Source organism: Oncorhynchus mykiss, chromosome 25 (genome assembly GCF_013265735.2).
Source record: "Oncorhynchus mykiss isolate Arlee chromosome 25, USDA_OmykA_1.1, whole genome shotgun sequence".
Taxonomy (NCBI): Eukaryota; Metazoa; Chordata; class Actinopteri; order Salmoniformes; family Salmonidae; genus Oncorhynchus; species Oncorhynchus mykiss.
Genome location: NC_048589.1, coordinates 19,708,297 through 19,722,365, shown reverse-complemented (window position 1 = coordinate 19,722,365; position 14,069 = coordinate 19,708,297). Strand labels below are relative to the sequence as shown.

The window sequence follows — 14,069 nt, the reverse complement described above, 5'->3', positions numbered from 1 at the left end:
CCATGCTTCCCAGTAGTGATGGTGTTAAACAGGTGATGAGCTGTGCCTGGTTTTCTCCAGACATAGTGCTTTGCATTCAGGTCAAAGAGTAAAATGTTTGTCTCATCAGACCACAGAATCTTTTGCCTCATGCTCTGAGTCTTTCACGTGCCTTTTTGCAAACTCCAGGTGTGCTCTCATGTGACTTCATCTCAGGAGTGGCTTCCGTCAGGCTACTCTCCCATGAAGTTCAGAATGGTGTAGTGCTGTAGAAACTGTTGGCCTTCTTGCAGGTTCTCCACTCTCAGCCAAGGAACTCTGTAGTTCTGTCAAAGTAATCACTGGGTTCTTGGCCACCTCTCTGACCTAGGTCCTTCTTGCCCTGTTGTTCAGTTTGGTTGGACGGCCAGCTCTAGGCAGAATCTGGGTAGTTTCATTTTTTTTTCAATTTCCCAATGATGGAGACCACTGTGTTCTTGGAAACTTTCAACACTCTAGAAATTGTTTTATACACTTCCCCAGATATATGCTTCATCACAATCTACAGCCAGTTCCTTGGACTTCATGATATAGTTTCTACTTTGACATGCACTGTCAACTGTGGGACCTTATATAGACAGGTGTTTCATTCTAAATCATGTCCAAACAATTGAATTGACCACAGGTGGACTCCAATCAAGTTGTAGCGACATCTCAAGGATGATCAAAGGAAATTGAATGCACCTGAGCTCAATTTGGAATGGTACAGCAAAGGGGTGTGAATACTTATGTCTCATCAGACCATTATTACGGAGAATCAGACAAATTGTTGCTCTCTTTGCCAGTCACGCTCTGTTAAAGGTCCCCAAATCACACACATCACTGGGTCGCTCGTCTTTTAAGATCGCTGCAGCTAGCAACTTGAACAAGCTGCAACAAATACTCAAACTGGAAAGTTTTATCTCAATCTCTTCATTCAAAGACTCAATAATGGACACTCTTACTAACAGTTGTGGCTGCTTTGAGTGATATATTGATGTCTCTACCTTCTTACCCTTTGTGTTGTTGTCTGTGCCCAATAATGTTTGTACCATGTTTTGTGCTTGCTACCATGTTCTACTGCTGCCATGTTGTGTTACTACCATGCTGTGTTGTCATGTGTTGCTGCCTTGCTATGCCTTGCTTTGGGCTCTCTTTATGTAGTGTTGTGTTGTCTCTCTTGTTGTGATGCGTGTTTTTTTCTGTATATATATATACAGTGCCTTGCGAAAGTATTCGGCCCCCTTGAACTTTGCGACCTTTTGCCACATTTCAGGCTTCAAACATAAAGATATAAAACTGTATTTTTTTGTGAAGAATCAACAACAAGTGGGACACAATCATGAAGTGGAACGACATTTATTGGATATTTCTAACTTTTTTAACAAATCAAAAACTGAAAAATTGGGCGTGCAAAATGATTCAGCCCCCTTAAGTTAATACTTTGTAGCGCCACCTTTTGTTGCGATTACAGCTGTAAGTCGCTTGGGGTATGTCTCTATCAGTTTTGCACATCGAGAGATTGAAATTTTTCCCCATTCCTCCTTGAACTTTGCGACCTTTTGCCACATTTCAGGCTTCAAACATAAAGATATAAAACTGTATTTTTTTGTGAAGAATCAACAACAAGTGGGACACAATCATGAAGTGGAACGACATTTATTGGATATTTCAAACTTTTTTAACAAATCAAAAACTGAAAAATTGGGCGTGCAAAATTATTCAGCCCCCTTAAGTTAATAATACTTTGTAGCGCCACCTTTTGCTGCGATTACAGCTGTAAGTCGCTTGGGGTATGTCTCTATCAGTTTTTCACATCGAGAGACTGAAATTTTTTCCCATTCCTCCTTGCAAAACAGCTCGAGCTCAGTGAGGTTGGATGGAGAGCATTTGTGAACAGCAGTTTTCAGTTCTTTCCACAGATTCTCGATTGGATTCAGGTCTGGACTTTGACTTGGCCATTCTAACACCTGGATATGTTTATTTTTGAACCATTCCATTGTAGATTTTGCTTTATGTTTTGGATCATTGTCTTGTTGGAAGACAAATCTCCGTCCCAGTCTCAGGTCTTTTGCAGACTCCATCAGGTTTTCTTCCAGAATGGTCCTGTATTTGGCTCCATCCATCTTCCCATCAATTGTAACCATCTTCCCTGTCCCTGCTGAAGAAAAGCAGGCCCAAACCATGATGCTGCCACCACCATGTTTGACAGTGGGGATGGTGTGTTCAGCTGTGTTGCTTTTACGCCAAACATAACGTTTTGCATTGTTGCCAAAAAGTTCAATTTTGGTTTCATCTGACCAGAGCACCTTCTTCCACATGTTTGGTGTGTCTCCCAGATGGCTTGTGGCAAACTTTAAACAACACTTTTTATGGATATCTTTAAGAAATGGCTTTCTTCTTGCCACTCTTCCATAAAGGCCAGATTTGTGCAATATACGACTGATTGTTGTCCTATGGACAGAGTCTCCCACCTCAGCTGTAGATCTCTGCAGTTCATCCAGAGTGATCATGGGCCTCTTGGCTGCATCTCTGATCAGTCTTCTCCTTGTATGAGCTGAAAGTTTAGAGGGACGGCCAGGTCTTGGTAGATTTGCAGTGGTCTGATACTCCTTCCATTTCAATATTATCGCTTGCTCAGTGCTCCTTGGGATGTTTAAAGCTTGGGAAATCTTTTTGTATCCAAATCCGGCTTTAAACTTCTCCACAACAGTATCTCGGACCTGCCTGGTGTGTTCCTTGTTCTTCATGATGCTCTCTGCGCTTTTAACGGACCTCCTAGACGATCACAGTGCAGGTGCATTTATACGGAGACTTGCTTACACACAGGTGGATTGTATTTATCATCATTAGTCATTTAGGTCAACATTGGATCATTCAGAGATCCTCACTGAACTTCTGGAGAGAGTTTGCTGCACTGAAAGTAAAGGGGCTGAATAATTCTGCACGCCCAATTTTTCAGTTTTTGATTTGTTAAAAAAGTTTGAAATATCCAATAAATGTCGTTCCACTTCATGATTGTGTCCCACTTGTTGTTGATTCTTCACAAAAAAATACAGTTTTATATCTTTATGTTTGAAGCCTGAAATGTGGCAAAAGGTCGCAAAGTTCAAGGGGGCCGAATACTTTCGCAAGGCACTGTACAGTACTAATAATAATAAATACACAGGGCTATATACAGTACTAATAATAATAAATACACAGGGCTATCTACAGTACTAATAATAATAAATACGCAGGGCTATCTATAGTACTGCTAATAACAAACACGCAGGGCTATCTTGTAAGAGTCGTGTGTATAGGTGGCAGGGAAGTCAGGCGCATCAAACTGAGTGTAAGGCCGTAGGGAGACCGGGCAAAGGGAGGACAGGACTTAGAAAAACGATCCACAATGACCAGGATCGTGGTGTTACCCTGTGAAGGTGGAAGATCAGTTAAAAAATCCACCGACAGGTGCGACCACGGCTGTTGTGGAACGGGTAAGGGTTGTAACTTACCTCTGGGCAGGTGTCTAGGAGCCTTGCACTGGGCGCACACTGAGCATGAGGAAACATAAATCCTCACGTCCCTAGCTAAAGTGGGCCACCAGTACCTCCCATCAAGACAGCGCACCGTCCAACCTATCACAGGATGAACAGAAGGGGGTTAGGTGTGGGCCAAATAGATCAGTCGGTCGCGGACAGCAGATGGAACGTACAGATGCTCAGCTGGACACTGAGGGGGAGAGGGCTCTGCACCTGACGCCCGCTCAATGTCCGTGTCCAGCTCCCACACTACTGGCGCCATCAAACACCAAACCGCCATCCTTCTTCTTCACAAAAAATAAACTCCAGGAGACGGGTGAAATGGAGGGCTGAATTAACCCCTAATGCAGGGATTCAGAGACATATGTCTCCATAGCCTCCGTCTCCGCTTGCGACGGGATACACGTGACTCCTGGGAAATGCAGCATCTACCAGGAGATCTATCGCACAACCCCATCGATGGGGTGGTAATTGAGTCGCCTTCTTTTTACAGAAGGCGAGAGTCAAATCGGCATATTCTGGGGGAATGCGCCCGGTGGAGACCTGAACTTTTATTCATGAAATTCCCAGCTTCGCCTGAATCTACTAGCGGGGGGAAATACTGGGAACGCGGGGAAAATTCAGGAAAGTGACAGAGACAAACATATGTGCAACAGAGGGCTCTGGATGAGAATGGTGCCTACTCACCTGGGGTGACGCCAGAGTGCCCTGCCTGCTGCCTTGATTCCCAGAGGAACCAACCCAGCACCGACCAGCAATGTGACCTCTGCGACCACATATGGTGCTCGAGCGGGAACCCCCTCAGGTCTCCCTGCGCACCATCCCTCCCAACTCCATGGGTACAGGAGAGAGGGTGCGGGAGGATGGAACAACCAGACACCGATCCAGACGTCCACGAGTAGCCAGCATGTTGTCCAGCCTGATGGACATGTCAAATACTGTCCTGAAATGGCGGGTGAACTCCTCAAAGCTGGTTGAGAGAATGCCAAGAGTGGGCAAAGCTGTCATCAAGGCAAAAGGTGGCTACTTTGAAGAATCTCAAATGTAAAATATATTTTGATTTGTTTAGCACTTTTTTGGTTACTACATGATTCCATATGTTTTATTTGTATTTTTGATGACTTCACTATTATTCTACAATATAGAAATTGTTAATTATATGTATAGTGTATATATATATATATATATTTATTTAGTATTTTTATGAATTATACATTTTTGTATGAATTTTTCAGGGGGTGCTGCATCATTCTCAGCATCACTACTTAGCGTGGCTATGGTTGTGATAGTGCATGCGATGCAACAACAGTACTTGAAAGAAGGTGTCCAGGAGGAATGTCCAGAATATTTTGGTGTCTCATTTGTGCCTGGATCCATGTTGGATCTAATATCCCTAATGGGTTGATGTTGATCATTTCTTCTTGTCTGCTTGATTTACAGCAGGGTCTCGTTAGATTTAACAGAGGAAGCATGAAGGTATTGTCTTCATGTTTTCATATGTTTTTGTGCCTGGGATTGGACATCGAGTCTACTGTGCGCAGTTGTGTAGGATCGACTATTGTGCAACACCCATCACTATTCCTATACATTGTTCTGGATATAATGAGAACAAATTACACAGCCTAGTGTGGTTCTTCACAATATGATCTGTTAATGAGAAAACATGACAAATGCATTTTGTTTTCCATGTTACACCTGCAATTTTAAAACAATACAAGGGGCCGCCAACTTGAACTTGAATTTGGAGCTCAGAAATTTAATTACTAGAATAGGCCTGCCTTGAAAATCAGACATCTCCTAAATTTGGTGCTTGAAAAGTCCTTGTAATTATTGTAGCCAATTTATAAGTTATCCTGCTCCTTTATAATTATCCGTGATTTCATTTTTGATCCGTTTTTGTGAGAGATTTTTTGTTTGTTTACCGTCGCTTCAATGGAAGGGTGAGGATCTACTCTGTTGCGGTAAAACCACGCGTGGTTATTAGTAGGACGACAACATCTGTTGGCTTCAACTTGACTTTCCATACAAATCCTGTTTTTTGGTCACTTTCTCATTATAAAAACAGCAACGGTGAGATTCAAATGGTGAGATTAATGCTACTGCGCTATTCACTACTTTATTATGTGTGTCGGCCACATAGGTTACAGAACAATCGCCATTCATGCATCCAATCTATTTAGGCATTGTCCACATTATTCTGAGATATTTTAGAATGTAATAATAATGTGAATATCAATACATTAGCAAGGCCTAAAAAATGACATCTCGAGCATGCAAGCTAACTCCCTTTTACATCAAAAACATACACATACACATCACAGGAAGCCCCTAATATCTAACAGGTACTGTACACATATATACAGTGCACTCAGAAAGTATTCATACCCCTTGACTTATTCCACGTTTTGTTGTGTTACAGCCTGAATTCAAAATGGATTCAATTCAACAACACTCATCTACACACGTTTTACAAATGTATTGAAAATGAAATACAGAGATATCTCATTTACATGAGCATTCACACCCCTGTTAGAATCACCTTTGCCAGCGATTACAGCTGAGATTCTCAATTTTCTTTTTTATTATTCTTCAAGTTCTTGTCAATTTCGTTGTTGATAATTGCTAGACAGCCGTTTTCAAGTCTTGCCATAGATTTTCAAGCTGACTTATATCAAAACTGTAACTAGGCCACTCGGTAACATTCGATGCCGTCTTGGTAAGCAACTTCAGTGTATATTTTGGCCTTGTATTTTAGGTTATTGTCCTGCTGAAAGGTGAATTTGTCTGAACCAGGTTCAGACTGAACCAGGTTTTCATCTAGGATTTTGCCTGTGCTTAGCTCTATTCCGTTTATTTTTAGTCCTTGCCGATGACAAGCATACCGATGCTAGAAAATATGAAGAGTAGTTCTAAGTGATGTGTTGTGATAGATTTGTGGGACACAAAGATGAGGTAGTCGTTCAACAATCATGTTAAACACTATTATTGCTCACAGGGAGTCCATGCAACTTATTATGTGACTTGTTAAGCACATTATTAGTCCTGAACTTATTTAGGCTTGCCATAACAAAGGGGTTGAATACTTATTTACTCAAGACATGTCAGCTTTTCATTTTTTATTCACTTGTAAACATTTAGGCTAGTTACACAACAACATTTGGAAAAAGTCACGGGGTGTGAATACTTTCTGGAGGCACTGTATTTGTCCGTAAATGTACATAGTGAACTCGTACACATTGTAAATACGTAAATAGATATTTACCAGTCTAACATTTCAGAAAATGACCTACTGCTTGCATGTCAAAATCAGACTGGGAAGAAGTGACGTTTTGCAGTCTCCCCCTATCTGCAAGCGTAGCCAATGACATAACACCAACTAATAGAAATGCATAAACATTGAATACATATTTCTGCAGTGGCAAGTGGAAACATAACCAACTCTGCTACACACATGCTGCCCTGACTTGCAACAGATGTGAGTAAGTGGATCACTATAGGGCCTAAGTACGATATGATATTCTTGATTCAATTATATAAAAAAAACATGGAATCTCATCTATAAAATAAACTAAGTAATGCTATGACCTAAGACAGACATAATGCTGTTTGTCTTTCACACTCTCTCAGACATGCGGTGTTAGGTTTAACATGTTGACCATGTGTAAGTGGATTATACGCTGGTTTTCTCTATGTTGGTCGTGTATGTTTAGTGACTGTTGTTGAGGGAGAGGTTTGAAGGGTCTGGTGTCATCTGTCTCGTTACCAGGACCCAGGTGAGGCGAGGACCAGCCGACTCATCGTCTCCTCAGCAGACTGGGACGTCTCGCACCGTCAAGCGATACCCATCGTCCACTGGCCCCATCACATCCAACGCTCTGCCTAATGGGAACGGACATGACATTGGGAACGCCAATGGACACTCAAGTAACGGCCACAGACCCACCACCAATGGCCACGCCAACAATGCAGTGGCGCCAGCAGGTAATGACCAGAATAAATGTTTCACCCGAGATGATACAACGGTTCTTTATTGCTTTATTGCCCTGCTTTGACAAAAAAGAAGGGGAAAAAAGAAGAAAAATGACATGTATGACACACACAGTGAGTTTCTGTCTTCACTAAATGTAACATTAGATTTGGGGGGAAAAGTGTTGTTGGCTCTGTCCCAGGCTCCTCTCTTCTCCCTTCCTCCCTCTGCCCTCTCTTCCCTCCCTCCCCTCCCTGTGGTTTTCATCACACGAGTGACAGACGTTTGATATCCCAGCCGTGTGCCTGGGGGGTTAGCCGTCTCCACTCTATGCTCTGGAGCGTCTCCAGTGTGCAGACACAGGACAGCCCTGCTCCCTCTCTGTAGACCCAGAGAGGGAGGTGGGAGGAGGGGGGAGGCACCACAGTCCTCACTGTCACCTTGGATCCATGACAGCTCACACCCGACAGAAACCTCCAAAAACAAAACCTTTTAATGACCTACTCCTCTCCCCTCCAACCCTCTCAGAACAGAACACTGCCCTCTGTAAAGCTGTCTGCTGTCCAAGTTTCTCTTGTTTTTCCATCCTACCAGGGCAACGGGTGTTGAACAGCTTTCCACCATTACACAAGGTTTACTCACACATCTAGAACACCTTATCCCAATGACAAAGGCTTGGAGGCCAGCCCCCATGCTTAACTAGATTCCCCCCCCCCCCACCCCTCCACAGGCATGCCCAGTGACACATCCTCCTTTCAGCTGCACCGTGCCATTGCCCAGACACTGGCACACACACTCATGCATAAACACACACACACATCCAAACACACTCAAACTCAAATAAACCTCCCCTTCTGCTGGGCTGACGAGGCAGCAGGTCCGGGGATTGTGTCTGTCTGTCGTCCATTAAAGATGCAGCTCTTCTCCAGAGCAGCGCTGCTCCTGTTCACCCAGGTCTCTGTGTGTCTTTGTGCTCCAGGGGCCAACCTCACTTCCAGCCTTGACCGCATCAAGATTGTCTTCACCCCCATGGTGTGTCGGAGGGTGTGCAGCGGCGGCCGCTGCTACAACAGCTGTGAGAAGGGTGACACCACCACCGTCTACAGTGAGAACCAGCAGCAGCATCAGCCGGCAAAGACCCAGGGCTTCAGACTCTGTGAGTGTTCCCCCTTTTTAATTCTCCTTCTCCTTCTCTCACTCCACCCATTTCTCTTCCTACGCTGTCTGAATGTAGTCCAGAGGTGAGAGGGGGAAAGAGGGGCTCTTGATAGATAAACCCATTCCCACTGTGGAGCTGTCAACACTGAATGCCAGGCAGTGGGGAGAGAGAGGTGACAGAGTGGGGGAGATTATATGCCTGGGAGCAGTGTGAAAGAGAGAGAGGGGTAGAGGGAGGGAGAGAGAGAGGGGTAGAGGGAGGGAGAGAGAAAAAGGGGAGAGCAGATTAAGAGCAGGTCTCCCTCCCTTCGTGTCGCAGGACTCAGTGGAGGCTAACCACACACGTGGAAGGACCGGTCTCACGCTCCCAACAGTTAGCCCGGTTTCTTTGTGGTTTACACCTCCACGGTTAACCATTTAATGTGCTCACTGGGAGAGGGGGAGAGAGACAAAGAGAAAGGGAGAGAGAGGGAGTTGCAGAGTGAATAGGATTTTATAGGGATTACATTAAAGCTGCTATTTATCCGTGGGCTTTGCTACAAACTCACACAGGAGAGTAGTCTCCCTCTCTGCCTCTCCATGTGGGGGAGAACAATAACCAATACTGGGGGCCCGGCCCTGTTTCCCTTAGTGTTCCCCTCAGCCCTTACCATACAGCTAAGGCTTACAGTAATCACTCAAACTGATTAAAAGTGAAGGGTGCCCATACCACACACACACATGAACACAGGCTGCCGCCGCCCCACACTTAACACACTAAACTCCTCATGGGAGGAACTGGCTGAGTTATGAATAGATAAACAGGTTGTTTTGTAGATTTATGCTCCCATTAATAGGTTTTTGGAAAATGTAAAGCTACTCCAAACACAATGACTTGGCAGAGTCGTTGCACAACAATGCATTTCTGGCACTTCTGGGTGATCCTGAGAAGCAGTTTGTTTTTATGCCCGATTTTTTTTTAAAGAAATCTCTGATCATTAAAACATCTGTAAAAAAGACTCCGTTAAAGGAAATTACTCAACATTCAAGCTGGCATTTTGTTGTTGCGGAAGTGCATGCTCCTCCTCAAGGAATGTCAAGTAGACAGCAAACAGTTATGTCATGTTGTTGTTATGTTCCCAACGTGGGGCAGTAAAAACTGGGTGGATTGCATCATTCCACTTTTGGGCTCCCTGGATTCACAACATTGAACAGTTATTCTAAACCCTGACATTACTCAGACAAGTGACTTAGAGAAACCCTTCAACAATGCATGTTAAAGGCAGATGGGGCTGGTGCTGGGGATGTGTGAGTGTGTGGCACGGGCATGAGTCTTCCTGTCTGTCTGGTGTCTGAATAGATGTGTGATGGGAGGTAAAGGGTAGATGAGAAAAAAGGTCAGGTTGATGTCTAGGAATAATTCCTGCCCCATGCTGAGGTGAGTTAGGTGAGACTGAGCCTAAGGCCGAGGCTGAGACAACCATCTAAGGCGAGGCTGAGTATGAGGCCGAGGCTGAGACAACACTCTGAGGCGAGGCTGACATGAGACTGAGGCCGAGGCTGAGACAACACTCTGAGGCGAGACTGAGTCTGAGCTTGAGACTGAGGCCAAGGCTGAGACAACACTCTGAGGCGAGTCTGAGTCTGAGACTGAGGCCGATGCTGAGACAACACTCTGAGGCGAGGCTGAGACAACACTCTGAGGCAAGGCTGAGGCCAAGGCTGAGACAACACTCTGAGGTGAGTCTGAGCCTGAGACTGAGGCCAAGGCTGAGACAACACTCTGAGGCGAGTCTGAGTCTGAGGCAGAGACTGAGACAACACTCTGAGGCGAGTCTAAGACTGAGGCAGAGGCTGCGACAACACTCTGAGGCGAGGCTGAGACAACACTCTGAGGCAAGGCTGAGGCCGAGGATGAGACAACACTCTGAGGTGAGACTGAGTCTGAGCCTGAGACTGAGGCCAAGGCTGAGACAACACTCTGAGGCGAGAATGAGTATGAGGCCGAGGCTGAGACAACACTCTGAGGCGAATCTGTCTGAGACTGAGGCCGATGCTGAGACAACACTCTGAGACGAGACTGAGACAACACTCTGAGGCAAGTCTGAGTCTGAGACTGAGGCCAAGACTGAGACAACACTCTGAGGCGAGTCTGGGACTGAGGCCAAGACTGAGACAACACTCTGAGGCGAGTCTGGGACTGAGGCCAAGACTGAGACAACACTCTGAGGCGAGTCTGGGACTGAGGCCAAGACTGAGACAACACTCTGAGTCGAGGCTGAGTATGAGGCCAAGACTGAGACAACACTCTGAGTCGAGGCTGAGTATGAGCCTGAGACAACACTCTGAGGCTTAGACTGAGGCCGAGGCTGAGACAACACTCTGAGGCGAGGCTGAGTCTGAGGCTGAGTCCGAGGCTAAGACAACACTCTGAGGCCGAGGCTGAGGCTGTTCAGGCCTGTGCAGGGCTGCTCCCCAGATTGTTAAGAATTAATGGCCCTTTGTAGCTGATAATTTAGCCAGCATGTGTAATCACAGGGGGGCTTCCTGTGGGCCTGAACACTGGCTCCATGTCCCCCTCTTTCTCCACCACTCTCTTTCCTTCCTTCTCTCTCTCTCTCTCTCTCTCTCTCTCTCTCTCTCTCTCTCTCTCTCTCTCTCTCTCTCTCTCTCTCTCCACCACTTTTTTTTCCAGCCAGACTATCATGCCACAGCCCTCCAAGATTTGCTCACACCCGGAGTCTGTCTGTCTGTCTGTCTGTCTGTCTGTCTGTCTGTCTGTCTGTCTGTCTGTCTGTCTGTCTGTGACAAGGGTTATAGCGCCACAACATGATTGGGTCCGAAGCCTTTAATGCCACAGATACAACTCTCTTTCATCTGCTGTTTTAGAAACCTGCCTCATCACAGGGCTCAGGATAATGGCATCCAAATATGCATTATAAAAAAAGGCATAGATATTTTTTCTTTTTTGCCTATAGAAGATTCCCTTTTATTGTGCCAGGCTGTTATCGATTTTTCATTTTCCAGGCTTTGAAGTTTGAGTCAGTTGAGGTTAAGGTTTGAGCGTCTCTGTAGATCCTGATATAGAGCAGGTATGTAGGACACTGGCACCTCTGCCAAGAGATAAGCAGAATGAAAGGCTGTGAAAGCAACCTGTCAAACACCAGCTGCTTTTCCTTCTAGAGGAACCTGTCGTCACTACTGGAAGATTGCAGGGCGTAAATCAAACTATATGCAAAGACAATGTCAGCTAGGGATTCAATAGTCTTAAATGCTTAAGAACCAATTGCCGCACTCCATTGGAATTCTATCCAAGCTGTTATTTTGGTATGTGAGATTTCTTTTCTCTTGTATTCCAGTGTTTCCCCTATTTGCATTTAGCAGCGATGCACCGCCATCACTGCAATTAAAAAAAAAATATATATATATATAACGATGCCTTCAGAAAGCATACACACCCCTTGACTTTGTCCGCATTTTGCTGTGGCCTGAATTTTAAATTGATAAAAAACAAAATGTCACTGATCTACACACAATACCCCATAATGTCAAAGTGGAATTATGTTTTTTGAAAATGTACAAAATTAAAAGCTGAAATGTCTTGAGTGAATAAGTAATGAACCCCTTTGTTATGGCAAGCCTAAATACAGTGCCTTGCGAAAGTATTCGGCCCCCTTGAACTTTGCGACCTTTTGCCACATTTCAGGCTTCAAACATAAAGATATAAAACTGTATTTTTTTGTGAAGAATCAACAACAAGTGGGGCACAATCATGAAGTGGAACGACATTTATTCGATATTTCAAACTTTTTTAACAAATCAAAAACTGAAAAATTGGGCGTGCAAAATTATTCAGCCCCCTTAAGTTAATACTTTGTAGCGCCACCTTTTGCTGCGATTACAGCTGTAAGTCGCTTGGGGTATGTCTCTATCAGTTTTGCACATCGAGAGACTGAAATGTTTTCCCATTCCTCCTTGCAAAACAGCTCGAGCTCAGTGAGGTTGGATGGAGAGCATTTGTGAACAGCAGTTTTCAGTTCTTTCCACAGATTCTCGATTGGATTCAGGTCTGGACTTTGACTTGGCCATTCTAACACCTGGATATGTTTATTTTTGAACCATTCCATTGTAGATTTTGCTTTATGTTTTGGATCATTGTCTTGTTGGAAGACAAATCTCCGTCCCAGTCTCAGGTCTTTTGCAGACTCCATCAGGTTTTCTTCCAGAATGGTCCTGTATTTGGCTCCATCCATCTTCCCATCAATTTTAACCATCTTCCCTGTCCCTGCTGAAGAAAAGCAGGCCCAAACCATGATGCTGCCACCACCATGTTTGACAGTGGGGATGGTGTGTTCAGCTGTGTTGCTTTTACGCCAAACATAACGTTTTGCATTGTTGCCAAAAAGTTCAATTTTGGTTTCATCTGACCAGAGCACCTTCTTCCACATGTTTGGTGTGTCTCCCAGGTGGCTTGTGGCAAACTTTAAACAACACTTTTTATGGATATCTTTAAGAAATGGCTTTCTTCTTGCCACTCTTCCATAAAGGCCAGATTTGTGCAATATACGACTGATTGTTGTCCTATGCACAGAGTCTCCCACCTCAGCTGTAGAGCTCTGCAGTTCATCCAGAGTGATCATGGGCCTCTTGGCTGCATCTCTGATCAGTCTTCTCCTTGTATGAGCTGAAAGTTTAGAGGGACGGCCAGGTCTTGGTAGATTTGCAGTGGTCTGATACTCCTTCCATTTCAATATTATCGCTTGCACAGTGCTCCTTGGGATGTTTAAAGCTTGGGAAATCTTTTTGTATCCAAATCCGGCTTTAAACTTCTTCACAACAGTATCTCGGAGCTGCGTGGTGTGTTCCTTGTTCTTCATGATGCTCTCTGCACTTTTAACGGACCTCTGAGACTATCACAGTGCAGGTGCATTTATACGGAGACTTGATTACACACAGGTGGATTGTATTTATCATCATTAGTCATTTAGGTCAACATTGGATCATTCAGAGATCCTCACTGAACTTCTGGAGACAGTTTGCTGCACTGAAAGTAAAGGGGCTGAATAATTTTGCACGCCCAATTTTTCAGTTTTCGATTTGTTAAAAAAGTTTGAAATATCCAATAAATGTCGTTCCGCTTCATGAATGTGTCCCACTTGTTGTTGATTCTTCACAAAAAAATACAGTTTTATATCTTTATGTTTGAAGCCTGAAATGTGGCAAAAGGTCGCAAAGTTCAAGGGGGCCGAATACTTTCGCAAGGCACTGTAAATGAGGTATTTCTGTATTTAATTTTCAATATATGTGCAAACATTTCTAAAAACGTGTTTTCCCTTTGTCATTATGGGGTATTTTTAAGATAAAACTGCCAAAGGGGGAGGAGTTGCAGTCTACTGCAGAGATAGCCTGCAAAGTAATGTCATATTTTCCAGGTCCATACCCAA

At 44.3% G+C, this 14,069-nt stretch overlaps 1 protein-coding gene across 1 annotated transcript in view; it reads left to right on the top strand.

The window, feature by feature from the left end:
• LOC110505531 (latent-transforming growth factor beta-binding protein 2) overlaps positions 1 to 14,069 on the top strand; it is a 145,898-nt gene that overhangs the window by 70,635 nt on the left and 61,194 nt on the right. The window contains exons 4-5 of the mRNA XM_036962678.1: positions 7,288 to 7,502; positions 8,468 to 8,644. Of these exons, the coding sequence (XP_036818573.1) occupies positions 7,288 to 7,502; positions 8,468 to 8,644 (392 nt within the window). The remainder of the gene's footprint in view (positions 1 to 7,287; positions 7,503 to 8,467; positions 8,645 to 14,069) is intronic.